At 44.9% G+C, this 25,835-nt stretch overlaps 1 protein-coding gene across 2 annotated transcripts; it reads right to left on the reverse strand.

The window, feature by feature from the left end:
• si:dkeyp-23e4.3 (rho GTPase-activating protein 7) lies at window positions 1-25,835 on the reverse strand. 2 transcript variants are annotated; one of them, XM_034550952.1, is made up of 17 exons: window positions 25,630-25,835; window positions 17,787-17,858; window positions 17,539-17,620; window positions 16,911-16,974; window positions 15,569-16,179; window positions 15,122-15,335; window positions 14,106-14,501; window positions 12,858-13,204; window positions 12,193-12,369; window positions 9,885-10,044; window positions 9,377-9,575; window positions 8,711-8,924; window positions 5,174-5,288; window positions 4,430-4,675; window positions 3,990-4,219; window positions 3,691-3,864; window positions 1-892 (listed from the first exon to the last, which is right to left on the reverse strand). In XM_034550952.1, exons 1-17 carry the CDS (start codon window positions 25,640-25,642, stop codon window positions 796-798), a joined length of 3,411 nt encoding a protein of 1,136 aa, XP_034406843.1. In that variant the 5' UTR covers window positions 25,643-25,835; the 3' UTR covers window positions 1-795. The 2 variants fall into 2 exon arrangements, with proteins under 2 accessions (XP_034406843.1, XP_034406844.1); XM_034550953.1 differs by having other exon boundaries at window positions 12,193-12,366; window positions 25,630-25,804.

Here is a 25,835-nt window from a genome sequence, read left to right on the forward strand (position 1 = left end):
CCCCCCCCCCCCTCCATCGAGTCACCTCAGCGGTTTTTCCAGGGCCGCTGTGTCTCGCTTCTCTCCGCCACGTGGCTTCGTTCCTTTCCCTTCTCTCCTTTCAACTGAAGCCAAACGTCTGGTGGCTGAAAAGTCTGTTTCCTCATCTCCTCTGTCCTTATTTCCTGTGTTCGTCCAGGCGGCGGCCGTGTGCCCCCCCCCTCCCCCTCGTCTCTCTCTGTGTGTCCAGGAAAGAATACGACGGAGAACAATAACTCAATTTGTGATTCTCTTTTTCTTTGTTTGAGGCAACGAGCCAAGAAGAAATTCAAATGTCACCATCTCGTCCTCGTTCCTCAGTTAGAAGCCAAATCGGGCCTCGGCTTCTCGTATTTCCCGTCAACGCGTCCTCTGTCAAAGCTCGCCACGGTTTTTGCATTTCTATTTTGGGTGTGTGCTGCTGGCAAGACTGCAAGGTCACTGACAACAACAACAAAAAAAAAAAGAAAAGAAAAGGGAACGCATGCAGCAAGTTGAAAGAGAACGTGGATCAAATGTTTCAGGGAAGCCCTCACAGGTCACCTTTCCCCCTCTCGCTGCGCTCTGGGGCCACAAGTTCTTTTTTTTTTTTTTTTTTTTTTTTTACTTTGAAAACTCAAGAGAAAGTCTTGTGAGAATATCGCCAGTCGTCGTCTCCTTGTTTCCAGCCTCCGGCCCCCGAAAGGAAGTGATGCAGTTCAACCAAGACTGCAAGTTTCGGAGGTGAGTGCTCGACATCCACCGGGTCGTCCTCAGCCGGCTCACGTCTGCATGGGCTCATATCTTGGTCTCTCTGAAGGAGTCCCTGATGGCCAGGAGACCGGCGGCCAGAAGATGCCCGCTGACTTTGCTGTGCCACTCGTGCGACCGGCCCCTGGGAAGATGAAACCAACACTTTCAGTGAAAGGAAAAGAAAACAAAAGGTCGCTGACGAGACAAACAAAGTAGCTTTTAAAAGGGACTCGATACTGTAAAGAAAAAACACTCCGTTTTCTACGGTTTGTTGAGGACGATGTTTTCCATACAGTAATTGAGGATTCGTGTATCTTGTAAAAAGACATTAAGGGAAGCATCCGACAAAGATCACCAGATCACAATGGCTAAAGGCTCTTTGGAATCAACTGAAATACATCTTCATATCCCAGTCATGAATAAACATGTCCTGGAAACATTTTTTAAAAACACTTTACGTTGAGCGCTAAACTGTCAGCATGAAGTTCTTCACACGTGTTTTCTGCTGCTAGTTTAAACGACATCTACTCGCACTACTTCATGTAGGTTTTTCTTTTTTTTTAAATATTTTTGAGCTGACTTATTTAATAATATTTCCTCTTTTTTCATGAGAGACAATTTGACACAGAAATGCAGCTCTTTTCTAGTCTTCATGTTGTCATTCACTCACACACATTCACCAGCACCGGTACCCACACGGTGCCGGCTGCCCATCAGGACTGTGTAATCATTCATACAGGAACAGTCGGGCCAGGTGGCAACAAGTTCTGACAAACATCTCCTTAAAAGATTGTTTATATGATGCTATTGTTCACACTCGTATCGTCTTAACATGTCATTTTATTATGCGTCTTATAAGTGCCTTATTAAAAAGGACCTTGCTGTCGTTCATAGTAATACTACAATACATCCCCAGTGTACACAAATCGGTAACGGTTGTGTTTTACTCGTTCTCTCTGTGCTAAATGTTGCTAACTGTTTTTTTGTTTTTTTTACAAGTGACTCTTGCAATATATCACCTAAGTGATATTTGTGTACGCGTCTCTTGCTTTAACTTTTTACTGCAGTTTCAAAACGGGCCTCTAACTCGTAAAGAGCCCCGTTGACCTTGATGCTGCGGTTGGCCAGAAACAGTCTAGACGTTTACACACACACACACACACACACCGACTGTAACGGGCGACTAAAAGCCTGCTGAGATAATCACTCGGCTATAGATCAGATCTGTCTTCGGCTAAGCTTCATAAAAAAAAAAAAAAAATCTGTTTCTCAGTAAAACAATGGACGAAAAGTTATTCAATCAAGTGATGACTGACCTCGTAGATTTACGATGCGTAAATCAAAGTTATGGCAGCGAGTTTGACTTACTGAGTATATAAAAATGATCAAAATGATGATACAGATTCACGATTATGAGTTAATCAAATGGTAAATGGACCTGTACTTGTGTAGCGCTACATGACATCATTCACCCATTCACACCCATTCGCACACTGATGGGAGGAGCTAAGGTTCCACCTGCACATCAGTAACTAACATTCACACCCATTCGCACACTGATGGGAGGAGCTACTCCTAGGAACGAGTTGTGATACATGCCAGCAGCACGGCTCCGTAGATGATCAGTACTATAACAATGTATTGTTGGAAAATGTTGTTTTTAAAGCACAAATGTTGCATATTGCACAAAGTGAGTTTAAGTTAGAATTGTTGGCGAACCTCCACATTAAGTAGTCCGTTATCAGCTTCTCATCTTCCGCCCCTCTGGCTCTCTGTGTTCTCTGCTATATTGAATCCGTGCAAAGGAAAACTGTGCTTATAACTGAAGTGACTGCATTTGCCTTTTCCTGCAGCCCGGGCTCTTAAGAAAAACAACAACAACAACAACAACAATAGCCCAGTTTAATGACATAGATGCTATGAGCCCGCCACCTGTTCTGTGTCGCACAGAGCTCCATTTCATGTAATCAACTGAGACAAATGGAGCCGCGGGGCTCCGCCGGGACTCAACCGGATCATGTGAGCGGCATAAAAATAAAAAAAAATCTGCCTCCGCTTCGTTTCAAAGGGCGTGAATCACGAGGAGGAGGGCCGCTCGTCCTCCTCGCGCGCTCACCTATGTCGCGATGGCGCCGCAGATAGACGTTGGCAGAGGTCAGGAACACGGGCTCAATTAAGACGGAGGAGATGAACCGAGCGCCGTCTCCAGATACTTCTTTTAATAGACTTCTCGCGGCGACCCTTTTGCCCTTGCTTGTACATTCTGTCTCGGGCAATTCTGACATTTTTAATGCCAACTAATTATTCTGTCGACACATGACTGAGGTCAAACATGTTTTGCTATTTAAGAAGGAACTAACGCAAAAATAAATATAGCTAAGCGTGTCTTCTGTGTGTTTTCAAAACTAGTAATTACATAATTATTGATTAATCTGTATAGGTTATAATGTAGAGCAGTGGTTCTCAAACTTCTTTCAGTGATGTACCCCATAACTAGCGGAAAGCATTTTTGGTTGAAAAAAAGATGTAATACACAGCGCTGTGCCATTTAATATAGAATATGTAAAAATCTGTTTCTGAACTTACACTTATATATTTATTGAATGTGTATTAAATAACTATTTTTAAAGGATTTTTGAATGGGTGCTAATTTTAAATATATTTCAATTAAATCTCACGTACCCCCCTGGAGTGCCTTCACGTACCCCCATTTGAGAACCACTGCCATAGAGTATCTAATTCTAAAATTGTAAGCTTTACAATTGTTTTTTTTTTCAGAACTCCCCTTAAACCAACATGATTATAACATATTATATATATTTTAATTGTAACGCCATTACACTCTTTTTTGAAGCATTTCAGATTGGGCCTTTAATCATGTTTTCATGCCCCCCCCCCGATGATTAAATAACACAGAGTTCCCCCTGCATCCATCCTCACCTTGTATCTGTGCGACAGAGGTGCGTCAGTCGGGTCCTCCGGGCCCCTGTGGGCTCCAGCAGGTAGAGGCAGGAGTGGACGAGGGCCCTGACCCCCTCCGGCAGCACCTCAGGGTGCTCCGTGGATACAGAGGCCAGGTTAAGTGGGCCGGAGGACGGGTCCGCCTGCCATGTCCTGAGAGATGAGAAGAGATAATAAATGTGAAGCTGACACTTTGAAGGTTTTGGCTTCGACTCTTCAGTCCTACTCAGCACGTTGAGCCCCCGGGTGCCCGGGGAGCCCGGGGCTCGCCTCGTTACCTGAGCAGCAGGTGCTCCTGTGGGAGCCGGGAGCCCAGGGCGTGGCCTTGGCCCTCGAGGAGGTAGCGGTAGACTTCGGAGTCCTCGGACAAGGTCTGGATGGTGGCCGCCTGGCGCAGGCCCCCCTCCCACAGCTCCTGCTCCCTCAGCAGCCGATGGAGCAGCTCCTTCTCGGGGGCTTCCACCTCCACGGAGCCGCGCCACATCCACAGCAGGCCGCCGTCGTCCATCTGCAGACGGGCGGAGACGGAAAATTAGGACTCATCGGAGCCACCGTACTATATTGTGACTTTATTACTTTTATACTATGATATTGCTTTTTTCCATGATATCTGCATGACGTACCATTTTATGATTTAATATGAGCTTATTAATTACTATATTAACTTCTTCCGTGTAATTTCCCCATTCCGCTATGACGTCTAACTTCTCCCACGTACCTTCTTGAAGGCCAGATCCACATGTTCTGGGCCTTGATGGCTCTCCCAGCCTCGGCTCTTCTCCCTGGCCTCCTTCAGGAGGTGCTTGGTGCTCAGCTGCAGGTGGCTCCTCCTCTTCTCCTGCTCCTCCTCAGCTGCACTCTGACTGGGGGACACCGGGCCTCCTCCTCCTCCTCCTCCCTCCGAGAAGGAGTCCTCACTGGAGCCTGCAGCACCCGAATGCTGACCGGGCCAAAAATCTGGAAGCTGCAAAGAGGATTTTTAAAAATCTGTTATTGTTTTGTTCATTCTCATAAACTTTAATCCTGGACTTAATTTTAACACCTTTTAGGACCACATTGTCACTTCAAGTTGTTACACACTTTGATTTACTTTAACGACACATTGATTTAAAGATTGCAAAACTAAACTTAGTTTTAGTTTGTGATAATAACTTGGACCACTAAAGCATCTTAATTTCATACTGTACTATTACCTTTTGATGACATTTTGGACATTCTATAATTATACTTTTTAGGACTTACTTTTTCTTAACACACCATACAATTACTTTTTAATACATTTCTGTGATAAATAATTCCATAAAAAGGGTAACGGTGTAATAGTTATGGTGTGTAGTGAAACAATCACAATACAGTACGTCACATTAAAATGTTTAGTAACATTGCATTAAAAAAAACAACAAAGAAAAGTCATAACCAAGTGTGCCATACAATATAACATGTCATAGTATAATCTGGATACCTGGAAGAGTCTCTGAGCCTCGGTGATCATGTTGGCCAGTCCCTGGGTGGCAGCCAGATTCTCACTCAGGTCCCTCTGATCTGGGCGGCCCAGGCTGTACTTCCTATGACTCGACCTTCAGACAGGAACAAGGTCAAGGTCAACGTTATTGTTCAATACAGGTTCACACGTTTTGTTTTTTTGGGTGAGGTTACAATGATCCTGGTTTGGATTTGGGCGAGGACGAGGTACGCCACCTTTTAAACAGCAGCAGTAAGGAACCGCCTCTGTTGATTTCCTTTTGCGCTGCAAAACGGAGCAATTAGACAAAACCACAACAAACCGAGCAGGTCGGACAGGAAGTTAGGCCGTTAAAAAGTGCATAGCCCAGTAGGAGTGGCGAGTTCTGTCAAGCAGAAATATGAAGAAAGAGATCGAGATGATGAGATTTAATAGATCAGTGGGAGCGGCAGACAATTTCCCGAGTTATTGTTCCCACCGCAAAGTGCGACACGGTTTCTGACAGCCCGGGACTTTGGCTTCCAGGAAACGGGGAGGCACAAAATGCCGATTGTGTCGTTTTGTCCTTTCCATCTCCTGTCCCGTCAGCCTCAAAGGGAGGCAAGGAGCCAGAGTGGAAAAAAAGGAAAAGCTGGAGATGAATGGAAGGGAGGAAAGAAGAGGAGTTAGGGAGAGTGATTTCAGGAATGGGAGGAGGAAACAACGTGGATGTGAGGTATAAAGTCGGTGGAAGGAAGACGGCGACCAAAGAGACGATATCAGGGTGGATGGAGAAGAGGAGAAGATGAGGGTGGACTAATAATGAATGTATCAACGAGCAGCTATTGTGTGTTTAATAAAGCCTGATTCATCTCCTTCCTCTGTGCCGTAGAGCTCCACTGTCGTCCTGTTGCCCCAAATATTTAATGGAGCACCAAATGTGGATTAAATCGGCAGCTGAAAAAAAACGACCCCAACAAATGCAACTTCCTCCTGTTTGTTACAGCGATCAGCTGTTTTAGGAAATGACTGAGCCTTACATGAAACTAGATGTTTGATGAGCTGCTTTTAAAGTTTTACATCTTCAGTAGGAAACAAATGTGCTTGGAGAGCTGAGGGCCACAGACAGGAAGTCAGAGAGAAAAGGGGAAACGGACCAACGCATTGTCTGACAATAAAGATATGATTACTGTATTGTCTCCCATGGGAGAACATTGTCTTGGAGGAATGCTAATGGCTGCATCAAGACGCAGACATCACAATAGAACAAATATGAGCTTGAGAAAAAAAAATGTAACCATAAAACCTTCACTATACGTCAAGGGCGACATCTCAAATCATACACACTTTAGTGCATAAATTACAATGCAAAACCTGTCTCTCTTTACATGTTTACAAGCAATCGCGTCATCATTTTGGAGCTTATGAAGATAAGGGGAGTAAGGAAATGCATAACGCAAGCCTAATCCTTGTGTCTATCTCAAATATGTGCTTTCAATAATGTCAAATAATTCATTCATGCATAAATAAATACAGCGAGCACACTTTTTGCAGTACAAACTCGGATGAGCAGTCTGCAGACAGCGATGAATCAACAACCGCATCGCCATTATCATTCTCAACAGTCTCATCATCTCTCTCTCCCTCCCTCCCTCTCTCTCCCTTCCCCCCCCCTCTCTCCCTCCCTCCCTCCCTCCCTCACTCCCTCTCTCTCTCCCTCCCTCCCTCTCTCTCCCTCCCTCCCTCTCTCTCTCTCCCTCCCTCCCTCTCTCTCCCCCCTTTCTCTCTCCCTCCCTCCCTCTCTCTCTCTCCCTCCCTCACTCCCTCTCTCTCTTCCTCCCTCCCTCCCTCCCTCTCTCTCCCTCCCTCCCTCTCTCTCTCTACCTCCCTCCCTCTCTCTCTCTCTCTCTCCCTCCCTCCCTCCCTCTCTCTCTCTGCCTCCCTCCCTCCCTCCCTCCCTCCCTCCCTCCCTCTCTCTCCCTCCCTCCCTCCCTCCCTCTCTCTCCCTCTCCCTCTCTCTCTCTCCCTCTCTCTCCCTCCCTCTCCCTCCCTCTCTCTCCCTCCCTCTCTCTCCCTCCCTCACTCCCTCTCTCTCTCTCTCCCTCCCTCCCTCCCTCTCTCTCCCTCCCCCCCCTCTCTCTCTCTCTCTCTCTCTCTCCCTCCCCCCCTCTCTCTCTCCCTCCCTCCCTCACCCCCTCTCTCTCTCCCTCCCTCCCTCCCTCTCTCTCCCTCCCTCCCTCTCTCTCTCTCCCTCCCTCCCTCTCTCTCCCCCCCTTTCTCTCTCCCTCCCTCCCTCACTCCCTCTCTCTCTTCCTCCCTCCCTCCCTCTCTCTCCCTCCCTCCCTCCCTCCCTCTCCCTCCCTCTCTCTCTCTCTCTCTCTCTCTCCCTCCCTCCCTCTCTCTCCCTGCCCAGCCGGAATTCTCGGCCAAAAAATGCAGATCGCAAAAAATCTCTCGTATTTGGGAGTGAAGTTGAGGCCAGATGGAAATTGTTGGAGGTTATGTAACGTGTGTATGTGTCTCTGTGTAAACTGTGCCGACAGCTTTTCATCACAGGGAAGAAAAAGAGAAGTGCGAGTGCAACAGCTGGATCTGATCCGTGATGTCATCTGTGAGAACTCAGAACCCTGGAAACATGAAATGAAGCCACAAAGGGAGGACGAAAAAACAGGTTTCTATGGCAAAGACACGCACACGCACGCACGCACGCACGCACGCACGCACGCACGCACGCACGCACGCACGCACGCACGCACGCACGCACGCACGCACGCACGCACGCACGCACGCACGCACGCACGCACGCACGCACGCACGCACGCACGCACGCACGCACACACACACACACACACACACACACACACACACTACCCGAAAGCTGAAGCCGAAATAGAGGCTGAGATTTAACAGTGAACTACGATAAAGTCACAGCCTGAAGCAAAATCTAAGTATACTACAGTTTATCAATCATATCCTCTCTGCAATTTACTTGGTGAGTCAAATATTACAAGTGATACGAATGACTACAAAACTACCACAACTTTAAAAACTAAATAGTTTAGCACCCCCAGCTAATATCTTGGTGTTTTTTTTGCGTGTTTTAATTTGATAACTACGTCTGTAATATTTCCATTATATAACATTCTACTATATTCTTTTTAGATCAGTATCCCAAAAAACTATCTGGAGATATTTGAAGCTTGCTTATGATCATTGATCTGAAACAGTAAGCACTGGGAATTATTATTATTTTTCTTCTTTCTTTTGTCGAAACAGTCCAAGATTCGGTCCGACATTATCAGAAAATAAACTCCAGATGAAATATCATATTAACACCAATTCCCACCTAACAGCAGAGGTGCAATGTGCTTGTAACTGTGACAATGTGATTCAGACTCGTTCCATTTTTTTCTTCTCTGGGATGGCGTGTGAAAATGTTCTTGAGATAGACAGCTTTGAGTGGAAGTGAACGGGTCCCCGGGGTCAACAGGTCATCCTGTTGTTCTGACAGTGTGTCCCTGGGGGTGGGGGGGGGGGGTGGGGGGGGGCTCGGCTCACCTGGCTGCGTTGGCGTCTTTCTTCAGCGTGTTGAGGTGGAAAAGCGACGGCGCCAGGCAAACCGCGATGTTGGTCGGAGTCATTTGGTTCTCGTCCACGCACGCCACCACGTCCCGCAGGAAGAACAGCAGCGCTCGCAGCGCCATCCGGTTCTCGTCGGGAAGCAGCAAGATGGCCGCCTGAGCCGCGACCAGCTGCTGATCCTTGGGGAAATCTGCAAGTAGAAAGGTAACCCTGTTGAATATTTTCATAGGACGTGATTTTGAACTTGGAGCTCGAAAGAAAATAAAGCCCTCGCCATGTTCACACTAGTGGAGTATCTTTCTCCTGCAAGACTCACCTCTCTATACGCTCATCTTATTGTTATTCACCATTCACTGATCCAAGATCCATCTGAATATGATCTTCATTAATTATACATTTGTATCATATATCATTAAACTGATTTTAAAACTAATGGTGGACAGCGTGATGATGTTCAAATGGGTAAAACCAGTGGTATGGTCGACGTTAGCGTGTCAATGTGTCAACTATTATAATAACGTGTGTTATTGACTAAAATTCAGCATTGATTTTCATGCACAGCGTCGTCATTTTTACTTTGCCGATGCCGAGTACGTCAGATTGTGAACGTGCGTTGGCATGACAACAGCGATGACTGCTCACATTGGTAAATGTGGAGGAAGGATTCGCAGAGCTTGCTGGTGAAGATGGGTTCAGGCAGGTCTCTGAAGTACTGCTTCACCATGTCGGCCACGTCGAAGGCCGACTGGCCGTCGTATGAAACGCCGTCTGGGTCCGACTCCACCAGCTCGCGCAGGTACTGGATACGAGACTTGGCCCCCGACTTACGGAAAAGACCCACCTGAGAGAGGACACACATTTCAGCAAAAGTGTTGAATTGTGTTAGGCCTATGTTTTTATTTATTTTTTTACTCTCGTTATAATGTATGTTTTTGAATTATCACCAAAAAAGCAAATTGTGATAAAACTGTTTGAAATTATAATAATAAAAAAAAAAGGTCTTTGTTTTCTCCGACTTTCTTGCCAAGAATTCATTAAATCGTTGAAATAATTTCTCCCATTCACTCTCATGTCCAACAGCGCCCCCTAGTGGTATTCTTTAATTATTAAATCAATGCAGGCGGCTTGTGTTTTTTTTTGGGCTCCTCACCTGGTCCAGACACTCGGCCCTCAGGTAGACCAGCGCTCGGAGGATGCTGGGTGGAAGCGGTTCTCCTGTCTGCTGGACGCTGAGGAGCAGAGGAACCTCGAAAACCCTCCGGCCTTTCATGTCCGTCACCTTCGTCTTCCTCGGTGGTTTAGGAACCGTCCTGCGGGGGGGGGGGGGGGGGGGTCAAGGATGCCCATTAGATTCTGGACGCCTTCCATTTCAAGGAAAGCACTCAAACAACATGGACGGGTGCCGAGGGGAGAGGTATGTTACGTTGAAAATTTAGCAAAAAATAGTTTTGCAAATATCCTGGGAATTTGTTTCAAGCAGCCAAGTGCAAAAAAAAACAACAACAACAACAATTCACAACTTGGCTGCAATTGGATGTGTTTCCTCTGGAAGTTGCCGCAGTACAGACTGTCACAAAGACAACAATGATATCACACATTCACTCTGAAGGCTTTTTCAGCTCACTTTTCATCACGCTGCTTTTTTCTTCTTTTTTCTTTCCACATCTCTGAAAGAAATCTCTGAAACAAACTGGCAATTTTTTGAGGAAAAAGTGCCTCGGAGTATCAGCCGTCCCAATCAGCAGATAATTGCTGTATTTTGAGTCATCTCGCGCTGCCTTTGGCATCGGTGATTAAATCATTAAAATGACGAGACTTAAAACTAATTGTTGAAGCGGTGAGGTTTTTAATCACTGTGTGCGCATGTGTCTGATTTTGAAAATACAAAACGTTACTGTTGAGTTTTAGTTATAGTTTAGTTTGAGCGGCGTCTCTGCCCAAATGTGTGTTCACCAAGTTTCTCAAAAATCTTGGGAAATACGGTTATTTGCTTTTTTTTTTTTTTACAGAGATTACACTTAAATCACATGAAAAGGGAGCTAAATTAATTCAAGTGCTACCACTCAGGTTCCATCACTCCTCATAACTTCTATCTAACCAGAACCATCAGTCCGACTTTGACTTTGTCTGTCGGTGACCTTTCAATGTGTAACCAATGAGAAGGCCCCAAACCATCCTAAACAACGACCAGAACTCCAAACAAATGAATATGACTCGCCTGAACTTCCCATATTTTGTCGGGTATGAATAGAATAAAGCACGGCGTGTCTGAGATGTAATATTATCTATCACACAATCCAGTTTCAGGCAAAGGAACATTAAGTTTGATTTGTGCAAGAACAAGTCATTTACACTTTTAAACTCCTGCTTTGTTGAACAAAACGTTAACTTTATCTTTTTACTTTTTCCCCTTTTTTCTCGTAGAGGTCAATTCTGACGTGATTCCTCCTCAATTTTGCTCCCGTTTCATGTGATTTATCAAAAGTTTAATCTCTGTAAAAAAAAAAGGAAGCACTAAAACACACACAGCACACCTGAACTACAGGAAGCCTCGCTGATGCTTTTCAACCCCGCAGCCAATGAGCAACAGTTATTCCCCAATCCCCCACCGAACCCGTTTGATCCCGAAAATGAAAGTCATTTCAGGATGTTTTTTTAATTCAACGCTCATTCATCTTTATCTCACTGAGCATAACAGCCCCCCTTCTCTATTCTTAAAAATGAATTTGTCTCGATTTTGCACGAAAGCTTATTCCCAAAACGTAGTGTAGGAGGCAAAACGGTGATCTCATTAAATCCATGTCAAGTGCAGTGAAATCATTCCATATCTAAAACAATAAAAGCATTTTTAAGAGGCCTTGATCGGTGTCCCAATTCTTGTTGTTACCTCCTTTGTCCCTAAGGGGTTGCCGTAGCATCGCCACTTCTTTAAGAACAAACACAGACCTTCTGCACATCATAATTTATATATGAGACACTGTGTGAGAAGGGGATGTAAAAAATAAAGATTGAATCAGGGAGACAAGAGAACATAGAAACAGTCCAAAATAACCCACAATGCCTCAGCAGTTAACCCAACTAAACTTCTCCCCAGGAACTCAGACACGAGGTGAAGCACCCGCAGTCCTTTCCGAGTTTTTTTGTATTTCTGGAAAAGGAGTTTATTGCTCTTGAAGCATGCTGCTGTTTTTTTTCCCTCTCTTCTTCTTCTTTACGTAAGCCACGAATAATATATGAATTTTCTGAATAGGCTGCGTGAAATATGCACCCACCGCCCGCCCACCTGCCCTCGTTTCCACCGTTGTTCCCTTGAAAAAGTTTCTCCATGCAGGTGTGAATGACAACAACAATAAAATAATCCAGGAATGCAGAGCGTTGTTTCTCTGCTTCCCTACAACCTCAGTTTTTTCAAGTCATGATACCACCCAAAGAAACCTCTGTCTTCACACACTTCTTACCAGTTCCATCCCTGCTTACTGGACGGGGAGTATTTGTCCATCAGAGCGGTGAGCTTGAGGAGGGAGAGTTTCTGCAGCAGGAGGAACTGGGACACGGACTGGCTCTCCACTCCCGGACTGGTGGGCAGGGAGGGCAGGTTCTGCTCGCTGGACCAGTGCAGCTGCTGGCTCACTCTGCTGGACACACAGCAGCGAGAGCTGATAAGTAGACAAGTAGTAGCACAAACGTGTTTTGTACTTCCATCTTGTCACAGAAAAGATCAACTAAAGATGTCTTTCTCCTGATTGTCTCATGTCTCATTTTTGTGAAAAAGACCAATCAGAAAAACATGTAATTATCCATTTAGAATTTACTCCACTCGTACTTTGGTGGATGTCTGGGGGAATAAATCCCCATAACTGTATTCATCAGGGCCCTCATGGACACAGAGGCTTCCATTTACAAAAAAATCCCGGGCAACTTAAAGTGTTGCTTGTATTTCTTTGAACTGAATTTTGATGCTGGTCAATATTTGGCAAACAAATGAGCTTTTAGCTTCGGGAACGTAAACGCCACTCCTGTTCAACTGTCTTTTTAATGACACAGACCTGTGACTCAATTTGAGTTATGTTGCTTTTGAAATACGATATGCTCGATAAATGCATTACACTCCACGCTTTCTCACCTGCATCTGGATTGCAGTGATCTGGTCTTTGGCTCCTCTCCATTCACAGGTACCTGCGCATGGCTCTTCACCTCCTGCTCTTCCTCCGTCTCCTCTGGAGGCTGAGCCTCCAGGTGGACGTGGCTGGGGGAAGACGGGCACAGGGAGGCGGCCGATGAGCCGCGACCAGGTGAGTCCTGGGAGGAAGACGAGGACAAGGAGGGAGAAGAGGAGGAGGAACCTCTTTGACAGTCGTCCTCGGATAGATTTTCAGACCACGTTGACACCAGTTGTTGCAGGTTGCCGATCCTCTCCAGAACGCTATCCAGAGCGGAGAAAACATCTTCGTCTGCCAACAATCGACTCACCTGAGAGAGGAAAAACAATTTGGGCAGGATCAAAAGAAATCCCCCAAAAGAAACTTACATACATTTACATTTCTTACCCAAACTAGTTGACAAGACACTATACCTATGAGATGAAATGAGTAACTTGACTTGAACCCACACATCATCCACTGTAGTACATATTAGTGTGTAGTGTCAGGGGGTTCAGCACCATGGACAGGTGCCTCTAAACACAGTGAGGTCACCTGTTCAGCACCATGGACAGGTGCCTCTAAACACAGTGAGGTCACCTGTTCAGCACCATGGACAGGTGCCTCTAAACACAGTGAGGTCACCTGTTCAGCACCATGGACAGGTGCCTTTAAACACAGCGAGGTCACCTGTTCAGCACCTGGACAGCTCCACTCTCCACAAAGGAGCTTTGCTCCCAGCAATGTAATCAGTTTGTTGCCTTCTTATATGAATATCGCACACATATCCTCGGATGACTCGCCTCAAATATTCCCATTTACTTTGATTATTTTTGCTTCACAACATGGAGAATGAAACAATAAATGAAAGACTGGCATCACATCTTTTGCTGCTTTGATTAACTAAGTTGTATTCATAGGAAAATGTGCCTTTAATGTGTCTCTCCTCTAGATATTTATGCGGTTGTTATCGCATGAAAAGTGCTGGAGGTAGTTAAAAAGAGAGAAGTTCTAATCCTGTATACTTCCACACAGCTGCGTGAAGTGTTGGATTGTTTTGGAGTTTTGAAGTTGCTAAAATTATCGGATGCGTGCCCCCAAATTCTGCTGTTGGAAAGTGGGTTTCAAACTCTGTTGCCATGCTTCCAAACAGAAACAAAATATATGTATGAACTAAGTATCCAAGTATGAAAATAAATACAAGTAACTGGAGTTACAGTCTTTGGACCCACCTCTGATTCCTCGCCCATCCTTTCTGCATCCCTGCCACTTCCTCCACCTCCGCTCTCAGACAGCCGCTGGTCGTCAGGCACGTTGTCGTAGATACTCAGCCGATGATCCAGCACAGCGAGCGGACTGGGGACTCCCGGTACCTGCTCGCCGGTGGCCAGTGATGACGTGCCACGGCGGGAACTGTCTCGGCCCCGGTAGCCGTGGAAACTCCCGGTCCTCCAGTTGACGGAGGTGTTGTCGATGACCGGGGGGAGGATGGGGTGTTTGTGTGCAAGAGAGGTGGGGAAGGTCCCCGGTTTGTGCCCGTTGGGGATCTGGAAGATCAGACTCTCGGGGCTGCTCCTGCTGCTGCTGCTGCTGCTGTTGTTGTTGTTGTTGATCTGGTTCCTGAAGTCCTGAGAGGGTGAACAGGTGGATGAGTGAAGGTTTTAAAAAATAAACAAAGGTAAGGACAGCATATAATATAGCATTTTATTAGCATTTTATTTTTTAATTATTCAAAATATCCATTCAGGCCTACATTCAGATAATAAATTGGAAATTATGACCTAAACTGCATAAGATGCTTAGCATCAAATGAATGGGTTCAAAATTGGACACGAGCCGTTTCCATTTCATTCAACATACGAGTAGAACATGAATAAATGAATGACCTGCAGCCACAGTGGCGTTGTGAAAAATCACATGCATGTCTTTGTTAAACAAAAACAGCCTTTTATGTGACATCCCTAAGGCCTTGGCCTTCATAAACACGTTACTATGGCAATGTAATGACCCAGGTTCAGGCTTGTGAAGTGAGATTGGTAATTGGTAATAATAAGACTGAGCTCCGATGATGTCATTCTGCATAATAATGAGCCATGTACTGTAATTTTGCATTGGACATTTAGCAGAATACAGCAAATAATAACAAGACCTCACGTTTGTTTCCTTCAAAGCTCTTTTCAGACACAATGTTGCACTGAATCAGGTTGATGGGATGCAATGTGCTCATAAAGTCATTCTTTGGACTGACCTCTGCTCCCGTGTGGTTCTGGTTGTTCCAGGTCGTTCCCCCGACGACCCCGACGCCGCTGTTGGAGCGTTTGCAGTTACTCCTGACCCGGGTGACCGGGCTGGGCGTGCTGACGGTGCTGCTGCTTCCGGAGTGGGTGTTGCTGCTGCTGCTGCTGATGGTGTGAGGGGACGAGGGCGAGGAGGACGCACGGCTGTCGGGTCGACCCTGCATCCTGGAGACATTCAGGTGGGTTAGAGCTGCAAATGTAGTTACATTTCTGGCTCAAAAGAACATTCCCTCCACAAGATAAAAGATCTTTCTTATTGTTTTTCTTATCTCCCTGCTTCTTTTGTTGTCCGTACATTTTTGTCTGGTTGAAATAAGTATTTGATCATTCTGGAAATAGCTTGTTGTGAAAAAAAACCCTTCCGGGTTCTTTAAAAGATTGCAATCCACAATCCTCACCTTGATGGGCCGTGCAGCCTCTCTATGCTCTCCTCCTCCTGGACCCGAACCGGCCCGGCGGTAACGTGCCGGGCCCGACTCTCGCTGTTACAACCGCTACTGTGAGCAGGAGGGAGGAGGCCAGTCCTTCCCCTGAGCCTCAGCTTCTCCATCTTCCTCAGCAGACTGGTGCCCTTCTTCCTGGGCGGTTTGTCTGGGAAGCAGCCTTCGTCATCCAGAGTCATGGTGGATGATCCTCCAACACGTCCATCGGGGGAGGAGGGTCCACTAAACGAGGGGTCCACAAATAGCATCTTGTTGGCGGAGGAGCAGCGAGAGAAGCTCCTGCTGGTCTCCTGGTCGTCTGCGGGTGTCGTGGCGTTGGCGGCGTCTCTGTGACCCTTGCGGTGTCCGTTGTGGCCCTCGCTCTCGGTGCTGCTGGAGCTGTGGATGGAGCAGACATCATGGCGGTCGCCGACGTCACACGGAGATGCATGCTGGCGTCCGGTGGCGCTCTCGGACGAGCAAACGGCGTCCACCGCCGAGTCGAGGCGCCGCCATCGTCGGATCCGCCTGTCGTAGGCCCAGTGGGGGCTGATGGCACAGAAGTCTTCATCGTCAAAGTCGTCTCCCTGGAAGAGGAAGGAGGGGTTTCAAACGCAGAGACAAGAGCGCGCTACAATCAAATATTACCCACGAATAACATGACAGAACAACAGAATATGCACCGACACTAACATATGCACGTCGGCGTCCACGACAATGTGCAAACAAGAATACGCAGACAAACACAGAGGCCTGAAATGTACGCAAACACAAAATATGCTTTCAATAATTTATACAAGCATGAATATCATTATGCATTCATGCAAACAGAGCATCTAAACATCTGACATATTGTACTTTAAAAATGTTGTTTGATTGATCGAGTGTTTATTTTGGATTTAGCAAAAGCGCACGACTTGTAGGGGACACATTTTTTACGCATCAAGATCATCTTACGGCGGTGTGCGTCTAAAAAAAGTTCAAGAAATCTGAGTTTGATTTTTTAAAACAAGACGGAATAATGAAGAATGTACTGGATGATAGAATCAATGCCAAAGTTGTTTTGTTAATCCAGTTGTAATTTACTAACATAACATATAAATACCCCAACATTGTTTTTTATAACTCCAGCTTCTGTTTTCCTACACTTCACTTTCTCCTAGAAAGAGGAGGACTGATCACTTCATATCTGTCAGAATCAAGAGATGCTTAATGGGGAGATTTCACGGTGTGACCCCCCCCCACCCACCCACGACTCGGGCCGCCTCCATACGATAGAGTCCTGCTGAGTTCCATTTTCTCGGCTCTCAACACTCACCCTGCGTTTTGATCTGCGTGGCTCCAGCCTCATTTCCACACTTTTGTTTAAAGTGCTCAATCTCCTGAAGGAGGGAGGAGAGATGAAAGTGGATGGTGGTTACACGGGCAGCGGTCACATAATAACGGTGACCTGCTGTACACACTCTTTACATTCCGCCAATTCATTTCTTGTACGGTTGCCAACATATAAGCAAGAGCTGATGTTTCAGAAGGCAAAAGTTACCACCAGAACACTTTGTTTTTTAGAAAGGAATCGAAAGAAAAACAACAACACTTGTGACCAGAAGGCAGCCAGTTTTAATCCCTGCTCTAACGGGATAAATGCAGCGCTTGCCCGTCCCTCATGACCACCACTGCGGTGCCCTTGAGCAAGGCACTAAACCTCTAACTGCTCCACTGGAGCATCTTATTAAATACAGATCAGAATGCTGTTGTAGGAAGTGATTGTGAAGCAGAGAAAAGAGTGAGACTAAACTAAATAGGTCCACCCATGGTGAAGTACAGGTAAAGTAATACTCAAGAGAATAAGCATGTTCACAATTTCAAATCCACACTTCTTATTTATATATATATATATATATATATATATATATATATATATATATATATATGTGCACCTGTGTTACCTGCAGAGTGAATCGAGGGCGTCCTTATCCAGGAAGTGGTGGTCACGCTTCGCCCACTCAATGTCAATGGGAACCCTGCAGTCTGACACACACACACACACACACACACACACACACACACACACACACACACACACACACACACACACACACACACACACACACACACTCTGCCTGAGACTCTGTTTGTATCATCTTGTCGATGGCTCTGGGGGCTGCGGGGATTACATTAACGCCCTTATATTTACCTTTGAATAATTGCACATACTGAGGGAAGCCGGCCGCTTGCAGCCAATCGCAGGCCTCCTTGGCTTCAATCTCTGCAAACAGAGAGAAGAAAAAACAGCTTTATATTCAATTAAAAACATTTCACGCTCCAGCCGCTTTGAGAGGGCAAATATTTGCCCTGAATCAGTCGTGTTGTGTTTATGAAGTTAAATGACATTTGCATTTGGGTAAAGAAAAAAAAGAAAAAGAAAAATCATTGACAGGGACAAACTGGAAGCACATACAGGCAATTAATTATCTGTGACTCTTGGAAGAGAGGCCATTTTAATTACTGCTAATTGACTGTGTGTGGAGATGGGGTCTTCTGAGAGAGAAAGAAAAGAGATTGTTTTTATGTTTCTCTCCTCTAGATCTTCTGTACAGAGGTCGTTGCCATCAATGTGCACAGTTCTCACATGCCACTCAGTTGCTGGTGAAACCCATGAAAAAGGATTCATTTTCAAAAGGTGTGTGTTTTGTCAAACATAGTTCCAATTTTCTCACGAGCATCAAATGTTGAGAATCTCGGTGCCGATGTTTTTTTTATCGTGATGTAAGAAACCTAGAAGCCCAAACATCACACCTCAATGCAAAAAAAAAAGAAGGCACATTTTGGTCCTTTTCTTCTTGCTTTGACTGTGATTTCTGAAGCGCTATCTGCATTCCTTCAAATGAAGAGAAAGAACCAACAGACATGAGACCCAAGAGAAAGAAAGACTGAAGGATGCTACTCAGACGGGCAGAGAGCATGCAGGGAGTCGGCTTTATGCTTTTTCTTTTGAAGGACCGTTGCAATACTCTGCTGATTTAGTTTCTTCTCCTCTTGTTCTCATCTTTTAAAGTAGAACTGAAATAATCCTGACTTGTGCACTTAGGAATTTAGGAATTAAAATGATGCACAATATGTGTATAATATCCCCGTCCATTGTTCCCACGGCCATGTCGATGTGTCCTTATATGAATGTTAGATAGTCCTGAGCAGGTGGCACCTTGCATGGAAGCCCCTGATATGAATGGATGAATGGCATGCGGTGTTAAAGCGCTCTGCGTGGTTGGAAGACTAGACCATCTTCTTTCCTCTAAATAAAGTTAATAAAATTCAAAGTATTTTCACTGGTGTGTGAAACGTGTTGATGATGAGAAGAAACACGATTATAAACAGAAATATTATCTATTTAACCTCCTCTGCTGTCAAGTATTTATTTTTTTTCTTGTGAGAGAGACTGAAGCGAAGTATTATTAAAAAAGACTTGAGTGGAAAAGAAAACATTCTGGCGTTAAGCATGAATATGATTTGTTGATCCAGGATGTTTACGACAAGGAGCGACAGAAATCATTCTGTCGCACACAAGAAGAGGATTTGGATTTTATGGAGTGGTCTCAATATATTTGTCCCTCCGTGAAATGTAAAACCTGCTCTCTCTCTCTCTCCGTGCACAACAGGCCCGTCGCGGCTAAAATACTACCGAGGGCAATTCTTGTTTTCATATTCACACAGCATGAAATATGGCCGACATTAGTCTCCACTAAAGAACAACAGCAGCGGTTTGCCCGTGACCGATTGGGTCTTCAAACACTTCATGTCTGCTGGTCGTGTGTGTGTGTTTTTTATTTTATTTTTTACTGCCTTCTTATTCACTTCAGTGCGACTTGAAGGAAAAAGACACCCAATTTACATTTGATTTTTTTTGGGGGGACTTTTGAAAAGTTATTTTTTTCCAAAATTCCCTTGACAGCAGGATGGAAACTTGGCGTTTGAAGTGATGGTCTCGTCGCTTCCCCAGACACCCCGAGGATCCGGAGAACAGCGCGACACAAAGCAGATGGCCCAGACACGTAAACACTTGTGTGTGTGTGTGTGTGTGTGTGTGTGTGTGTGTGTGTGTGGGGGGGGGGGGGGGGGGGGGGGGGGGGGGGGGGGGAGACAGACAGACAGACAGACGTAAACTGACTTCACGTGACTAGCGGCCAAGAAACACCCGCGCGGTAAAATACAGAAAGATCGACATTAAAATGGGCGGAGCCCATTCTCCGGCATCACCGTGGAGGGTCACGAAATTAAAAGCTCTTGACGTTTAAACCAGTTTTCTACTTTAAATTGGTCTCATGTTCTGCTTTAAGGCCTCAAACCTTTAGAGAGGTTAGAGTCCTCAGGTTTGCAGGGGAAATCCTAGTGTGTGTGTGGGGGTGGGGGGTGAATGGTTATCATTTGTAGAATTGTTCTTGGAAGTCCTCGTGTGAAGCATTCAAGCACAAAAAGACTCCGGGGCAGTTTGCGGATTGGGATATGGATTGGAGCTGCATTGGAGGTAGAACTGAGATATGAATGTGTTGAAGTCAAAAGAAGGAATCAGAAGAAAAAAAGAAAAAAAATGCTTGTTTTCTTTCATTCCTCACAAGGTGTTTGGACGTTAGAGCAACGCGAGGCATCTTCACAACATGAAAACGCAGACAAACAGGAAGGCCAGACAGGCGAGCTGCACTCGGTGTGTGTGTGTGTGTGTGTGTGTGTGTCTTAACAAGCCCTCCGCCTGCCTGAGGAACACCCTTCACACCAAAGAGGGGGAGAGGAGAGGAAGAAGATGGCAACGTCGTGGGGTTCCACTGTTCTCTCGCTCACTTCTGGGCAGGAGATTCAGACTTCAGATGTGATTCACCTCTTCCATGTGGGTAGAAAAGTGTCCAAAGTTTTTGCTTCTGACGTTAAAGGACACGTTCTTACTTCTCCTCCTTGTTTGGGCTCTCGGCCCCCGAGCCCGTGACAAATCCTTTCCTACAACAGATGGGAACTATAGTTCAGCGACATGGTAGCGACATCTGCGTTCCCTAGAAAATGTGTCCTCTGTTGATGAAACGCAGACTCCCTGTTTGGTTAATTCATTTGGTTTAGCAATGATAACAACCTTTTGAGCGGTTGATACAGGTAGGCCTAAATATTATACTGTCTACAATTTTATCTTCAATTCAAATGGCTTTATTGGTATGACGTTACACTGTACATATTGCCAAGGCATATTTAAATGTTGAAAATCATCATATGAACAGTATAATGTTATCATAGTATCTCAAAATACTTGCTCAGCTTATGCTACGTGTGTATGCTAGCTAACAGAGCCTGGCGGTCAAATCAATGATATCGATTGGCTGATGCCTTAAACTGCGGTGTTCCAAATAAAATTGTGACATCTTTCTGGCTGCTTAATATCACACAATCTGCTGGAAAGTATTCACGACACAAACAACAGTTCAAAAAGATATATTGAGGTGAACGTGCACGCGTGTAGGTGTCCACTAGACTTTTAGCACCATAATGCGTTTTTGAAATATGGTTTAAAACTCCATGATGTTGGATGCGAGTACAGACATTGTTTTTCACTTTGAACAATTAATGAATGTGACTCTGGTTCTTAGAATGAATAAAAAGCATCATACACACACACACACACACACACACACACAGCTGGCCTGACTACCACATGCATTATGAGTCCAGCGAGGGACACCTTCAGGGGGCCCCTCTCTCCGCTCAGCTCAGCGTCTACGTGAGTGATGCAGGTCTCCTGGGCTCCAGCGTGACCACAGCAGGCAAACGGCCTCTCTTCCTTTTCCAAATGACTCAGCCTCTGAGGAAGTTGTGATTTGGCCCCCTCTGGGCCGCGATAAGAGATTTGGATGTGCGATTAGCGCGGCTGCGCCCTGCTAGCGCCAGGAAGCCGGACAGCGTGTGTCTGGATGCTGAGACGTGCTCAGCGGACCGTTTGCGTTTGTGTTTACAGTGTCAGAGAGAAACCTACACATTACTTCAGAGGAAAAGACAGCTCAATGTAATATTCAAATTGACCTTATTTCTTATACATTAACCACAACAGAATAATACATCCGCAAAATAAGCGTAATTCCCCCAAATGTCAACCCTCTCTCTTTGAGTGGGAAGTAAATGAGAGTCAAGGCGGGGGTGTGGGTGGGGGGGGAAGCGGTCCCTTTTGCAGCTCAGGGAGACGCTTGAATGTGTGCCACAGGACCTCGAGTGTGTCTCGAGTGTGTCTCACAGGGAAACAATGTTCCCCTCTCCCTATTGGTTTCTCTGATGGTATTCCCCTGACAGTCAAGTCAGCTCAGCAAGGAACCAGGAGGTGACAAATTGCCCCCGGCCTTCCATGCGTTAAAGCTGCGTTAAAACTTTAACATTAACAAATATATTTTTCAAATCCAATCCTCATCAGAAGTATTGCTGTGTCTCTGTCCCTGCGGATGTCGGCAATGATCAGCGAAACTCTGTGATATCTTGGTATATTGTAATAATCCTGCTCGCATGACAGAATTGATTTTGATGAGCCAGAGGAAATTTGGTTTAGAGATTTGCAGTGAAGTAAAAATCAATCCATCATCCCGACATCATACCTGTTCACAGGGATAGATCTCAAGAAATAGCAAATGTAGCCATTTTTGACTATATTCTCGTCACAATAACGAACCTCTTTTTAATTCCTTTGTCCTTAAAAGTTGTAATTAGTGTGTTGAAGGGAAAGTTGTCTGATGCCTGCCTATCGTCAGCTGCTGAGAGAAATCAGCCAACGGTCAACGTGGTGGACGGATTATCACCATCATGCAGGTCAAATCTAAAAAGGGTCCCAAGTTGATTAACGGGGAAGGAGAGCCAAGACACCAAATTATCTTAATTGATCAGACTTCTGTTTTTTTCTCTCGTGAATCACCAGATTCTTTTAAAGATTCAAATGAATCGGGTGAAATAGCTGAACGGGTTGGCTCCTCTCAGAGGAACGGGCCGTCACCCATCTCTCGTACTCAGTGTCCAATACGTCGTTCAGAAGTCTCCGTGACATCCTCGTCTTTTTAAAATCCCTGACATTTGAGAAAATCAATGTTGTCCATCACGGATGCTGACAGAAAGTGTCAGATATGTCTACACGTTAAAGTGCATAGAGCAACGAGCGACACGAGATTATATTAAATAAAATACAAGAACAAACAACAAAGACAACCACAAACATCACAAGGTCACCACGTGGAATCACTTGATATTAGCGTTACTTCAAGTCTCCTGATTTAATTGGCTATTTTGCAAACACCCACACATGCTGACAGTTATATTACACATTTTATTTTACAAAAACACATATTTATAATGCCAGGAAATCTAGAGTTCTTCTATGTCTGTCTATGGTTTAAGGTTGTGGTATCGGTTTAGGCAATTTAGGGTATTAAAAATAATACGTTTGTATAAATAGATAGGCGCATTTCTGGCTTGTCATTTTCTAGTTCATGGGGACTCTTTGGGGTGACTCTTTTCATGATACCATGCTATACAGCATTATATTGTATTTTTTAAATATGCTAATACTGTAATATAATTTAAGACTTTTCATGAAATGTCCACACACACACACACACACACACACTGAACGTGACTTGGCTCATCCTCAGCTGGCAGGTGTAGCTGCATTAGTACATACTGTACATAGAGAGGCATAATCCTGCAGTATAATCATTCCTGCATGCTGTTGCCCGTCGTTGCTAACAACACTGTCTGTCCTGAGACTCCGCGCCAGTGGAAAGATGGCTCTACTAAGTTTGGATAAACACTCTCAGGTTACCGAGAGGCAAATTGGAGGAACTACACGGGTATTTTGTAAAAAAAAAAAAAAAAAGCAGACGTGACAAAGCGCGGCAGTGTGTCACCGGGCAGAAAACCAGCTGTCGACAAGCCAAACTAATCCACAAGGAGGGATTCGTTTTTATATTTATTTCTATATTTTCTGAAATCTTAGAGCACCTCCTCCTCCGCCTGCTGTGTTCTCCGTCCCAAATGCGCTTTTCAGTTCACCCTCCAATGGCCCGCGAAGAATTCAACCTGACAATAAGTTGTTTTTACTTGTCACATTAAATGATGTGTTTTTTGGCCGATGTCAGAAATTGCCAAAGTTGCTTTGCAGGCAATTGGGAAGCCATTAACCATGATTTCATTCAGGCCCTACAGCAGATGACTGAGCATAATAAAACTGCCCTAAACCTGAGTGGTAGCGAGACTCTCACTGGCTTTGGCATCCGTCTACGGCAGCTATGCTGGAAGAATGAAGAACTTCCACTAGATTATCAAACTAAGCTGATTTAATGACTTCATCTGAGGAAATGAAACACGCATTTGCAGAATCTGGTTTCGCTCGACATCACCTTCTGGTATGTTCACTTTTTGGTCAAATGGTAAATAGTGTTCCGACCTCTCAAAGCTATAAGCACAACGTGTCGTTCACCCATTCACACACACACACACACACATGCACACACACATTCATACAATGATGTCACCTTGCATGGCTACCACCTGCCCATCAAGACTATCACATTCCCACATCGCAGCCAACGGCCTTCGGTCTCAGTTTGGGATGAAGTGTCGACAGATCGTCATGGAGTCGTGGGATGAAACCACAAAACGTTGAGGAAACCTTTAATGAGGGAGGAAAAGTGTCCGGAGCAGGAGACTTTATGCCGAAGCGTTTTAGATTGGGAAGTAGTGAGTGTACGAGACTTGGATTATACCGCACGAGTTGTGTGAGAGTTTGTGAACGGTTCATCTCCGCCCCCAATTTACTTCAATTCATAAATTCATAATTCTCCTTTTACAACCAAAGAGTTCACGGTAACGCGGGGTGAGTAATTGGTGTATGGGGGGGGGGGGGGGGGGGGGAGTATTCCTCTCAAGGTTGTTTTTTCTCCCACATTTGTACTGGATAATTCAGCAGGCGGTTCAGCTGGAAAAGGGATTTTACAAGTTTTAGGCTAATATGAGGTTAAGGAATAGCATTGGATTTGTTGGATATGCTAGTATTTCAGCAGCTTAAAAATATTGATGTATTATGCTTAAATAGTTTGAACTATTGAAACTGCTGCGACCGACTCCATCACTTTAGCTCACTGTCAATTTATACATCTCAAAATGTAAGCATTACAATGTTCTTATCGTAGCACAATTAAAACATGATTGCACAACCAGCTGCTTCACACATTCACTGACACACAACAACAATGTGAGGTCAACTGCAGAAAGAAAAATAAAACGAAAACTGCAGATCAGGTCACAGACATCAGAATAAAAACAACCATTGTCGAATGATTTAAATGTGATTGCATTACTACAAAGACATACATGTATTTAAGTTTTTAGAGTCAAATTCATATCGAAAGTTTGCATATATTCGCAAACTTTTCTTTGGCAGGGTGATCATTTCTCCACAACAGATCACATTTTAATATTCAAAATAGTCACCCACACACATTCAGAGTGAGTCCTACGCCACTTTTGCCAGAGAAAAAAAAGCTTTTATTCTTCTGGAGTTCAAAACTGAGCTCGTGATGTTGTCGGGCCCACGGCCTTCAAACAATAAAGAGCTCTCAGAGGACTCTGGAGCGCCTCAAATTCCTTTCCTGGCCCATGAATCAAGAACAACCCTGTTACACTTTGACTAAAGTTTCTGATACATATTTACACACAAATCTGTTGAAACCTAGTGGCCAAGCATCACTCCTGCCTCTTATTCACCTCATGATGTCAAGTCTGTCTTCCATTAATTAAACAAACTACCATAAGAGACTTTTAGAAGTAGCCCAGGAGCCAAAGTCGGTCTAATTGCGGCTCAATCAGATCCTCATTAAATACCACACTTTAATCTAATTAACCAATTATCTCATTAATGAGTGTCATCAAGCGGCAATTGTCCATTGTCATCAAAAAGAAAACAGGCAGAAGTGAGTGATTCTCTCCCTGCCTGTCAAACAACGCACCAGATGAACTGCACACATACTCACTTGTGATCAACATGCTTCTTCTTGGATGGAGGGAAGTTTAACAAACTTCCATGTTACACCTGAGAATGGATGTAGTAGAATCAGACACATCAAGATATTTAAAGAATTAAGTCCAGAGGGAAAATTCATATATCCAATGTTGCAGCAAAGCAGTAAATTCCAGTTGGACTGGTCATGTTGGGCATCATGTTAATGAAGTCATTGTT

Source organism: Cyclopterus lumpus, chromosome 14, assembly GCF_009769545.1.
Source record: "Cyclopterus lumpus isolate fCycLum1 chromosome 14, fCycLum1.pri, whole genome shotgun sequence".
NCBI lineage: Eukaryota > Metazoa > Chordata > Actinopteri > Perciformes > Cyclopteridae > Cyclopterus > Cyclopterus lumpus.

Bases quoted from the DNA above. Each gene is read 5' to 3' on its own strand.
- si:dkeyp-23e4.3 (XM_034550952.1), bottom strand. The intron at 16,975-17,538 runs GTAACACAGGTG...TCCCTCCTTCAG, and splicing joins GCCCTCGATTCACTCTGCAG to GAGATTGAGCACTTTAAACA. The intron at 9,576-9,884 runs GTGAGGAGCCCA...GTCCTCTCTCAG, and splicing joins GGGCCGAGTGTCTGGACCAG to GTGGGTCTTTTCCGTAAGTC.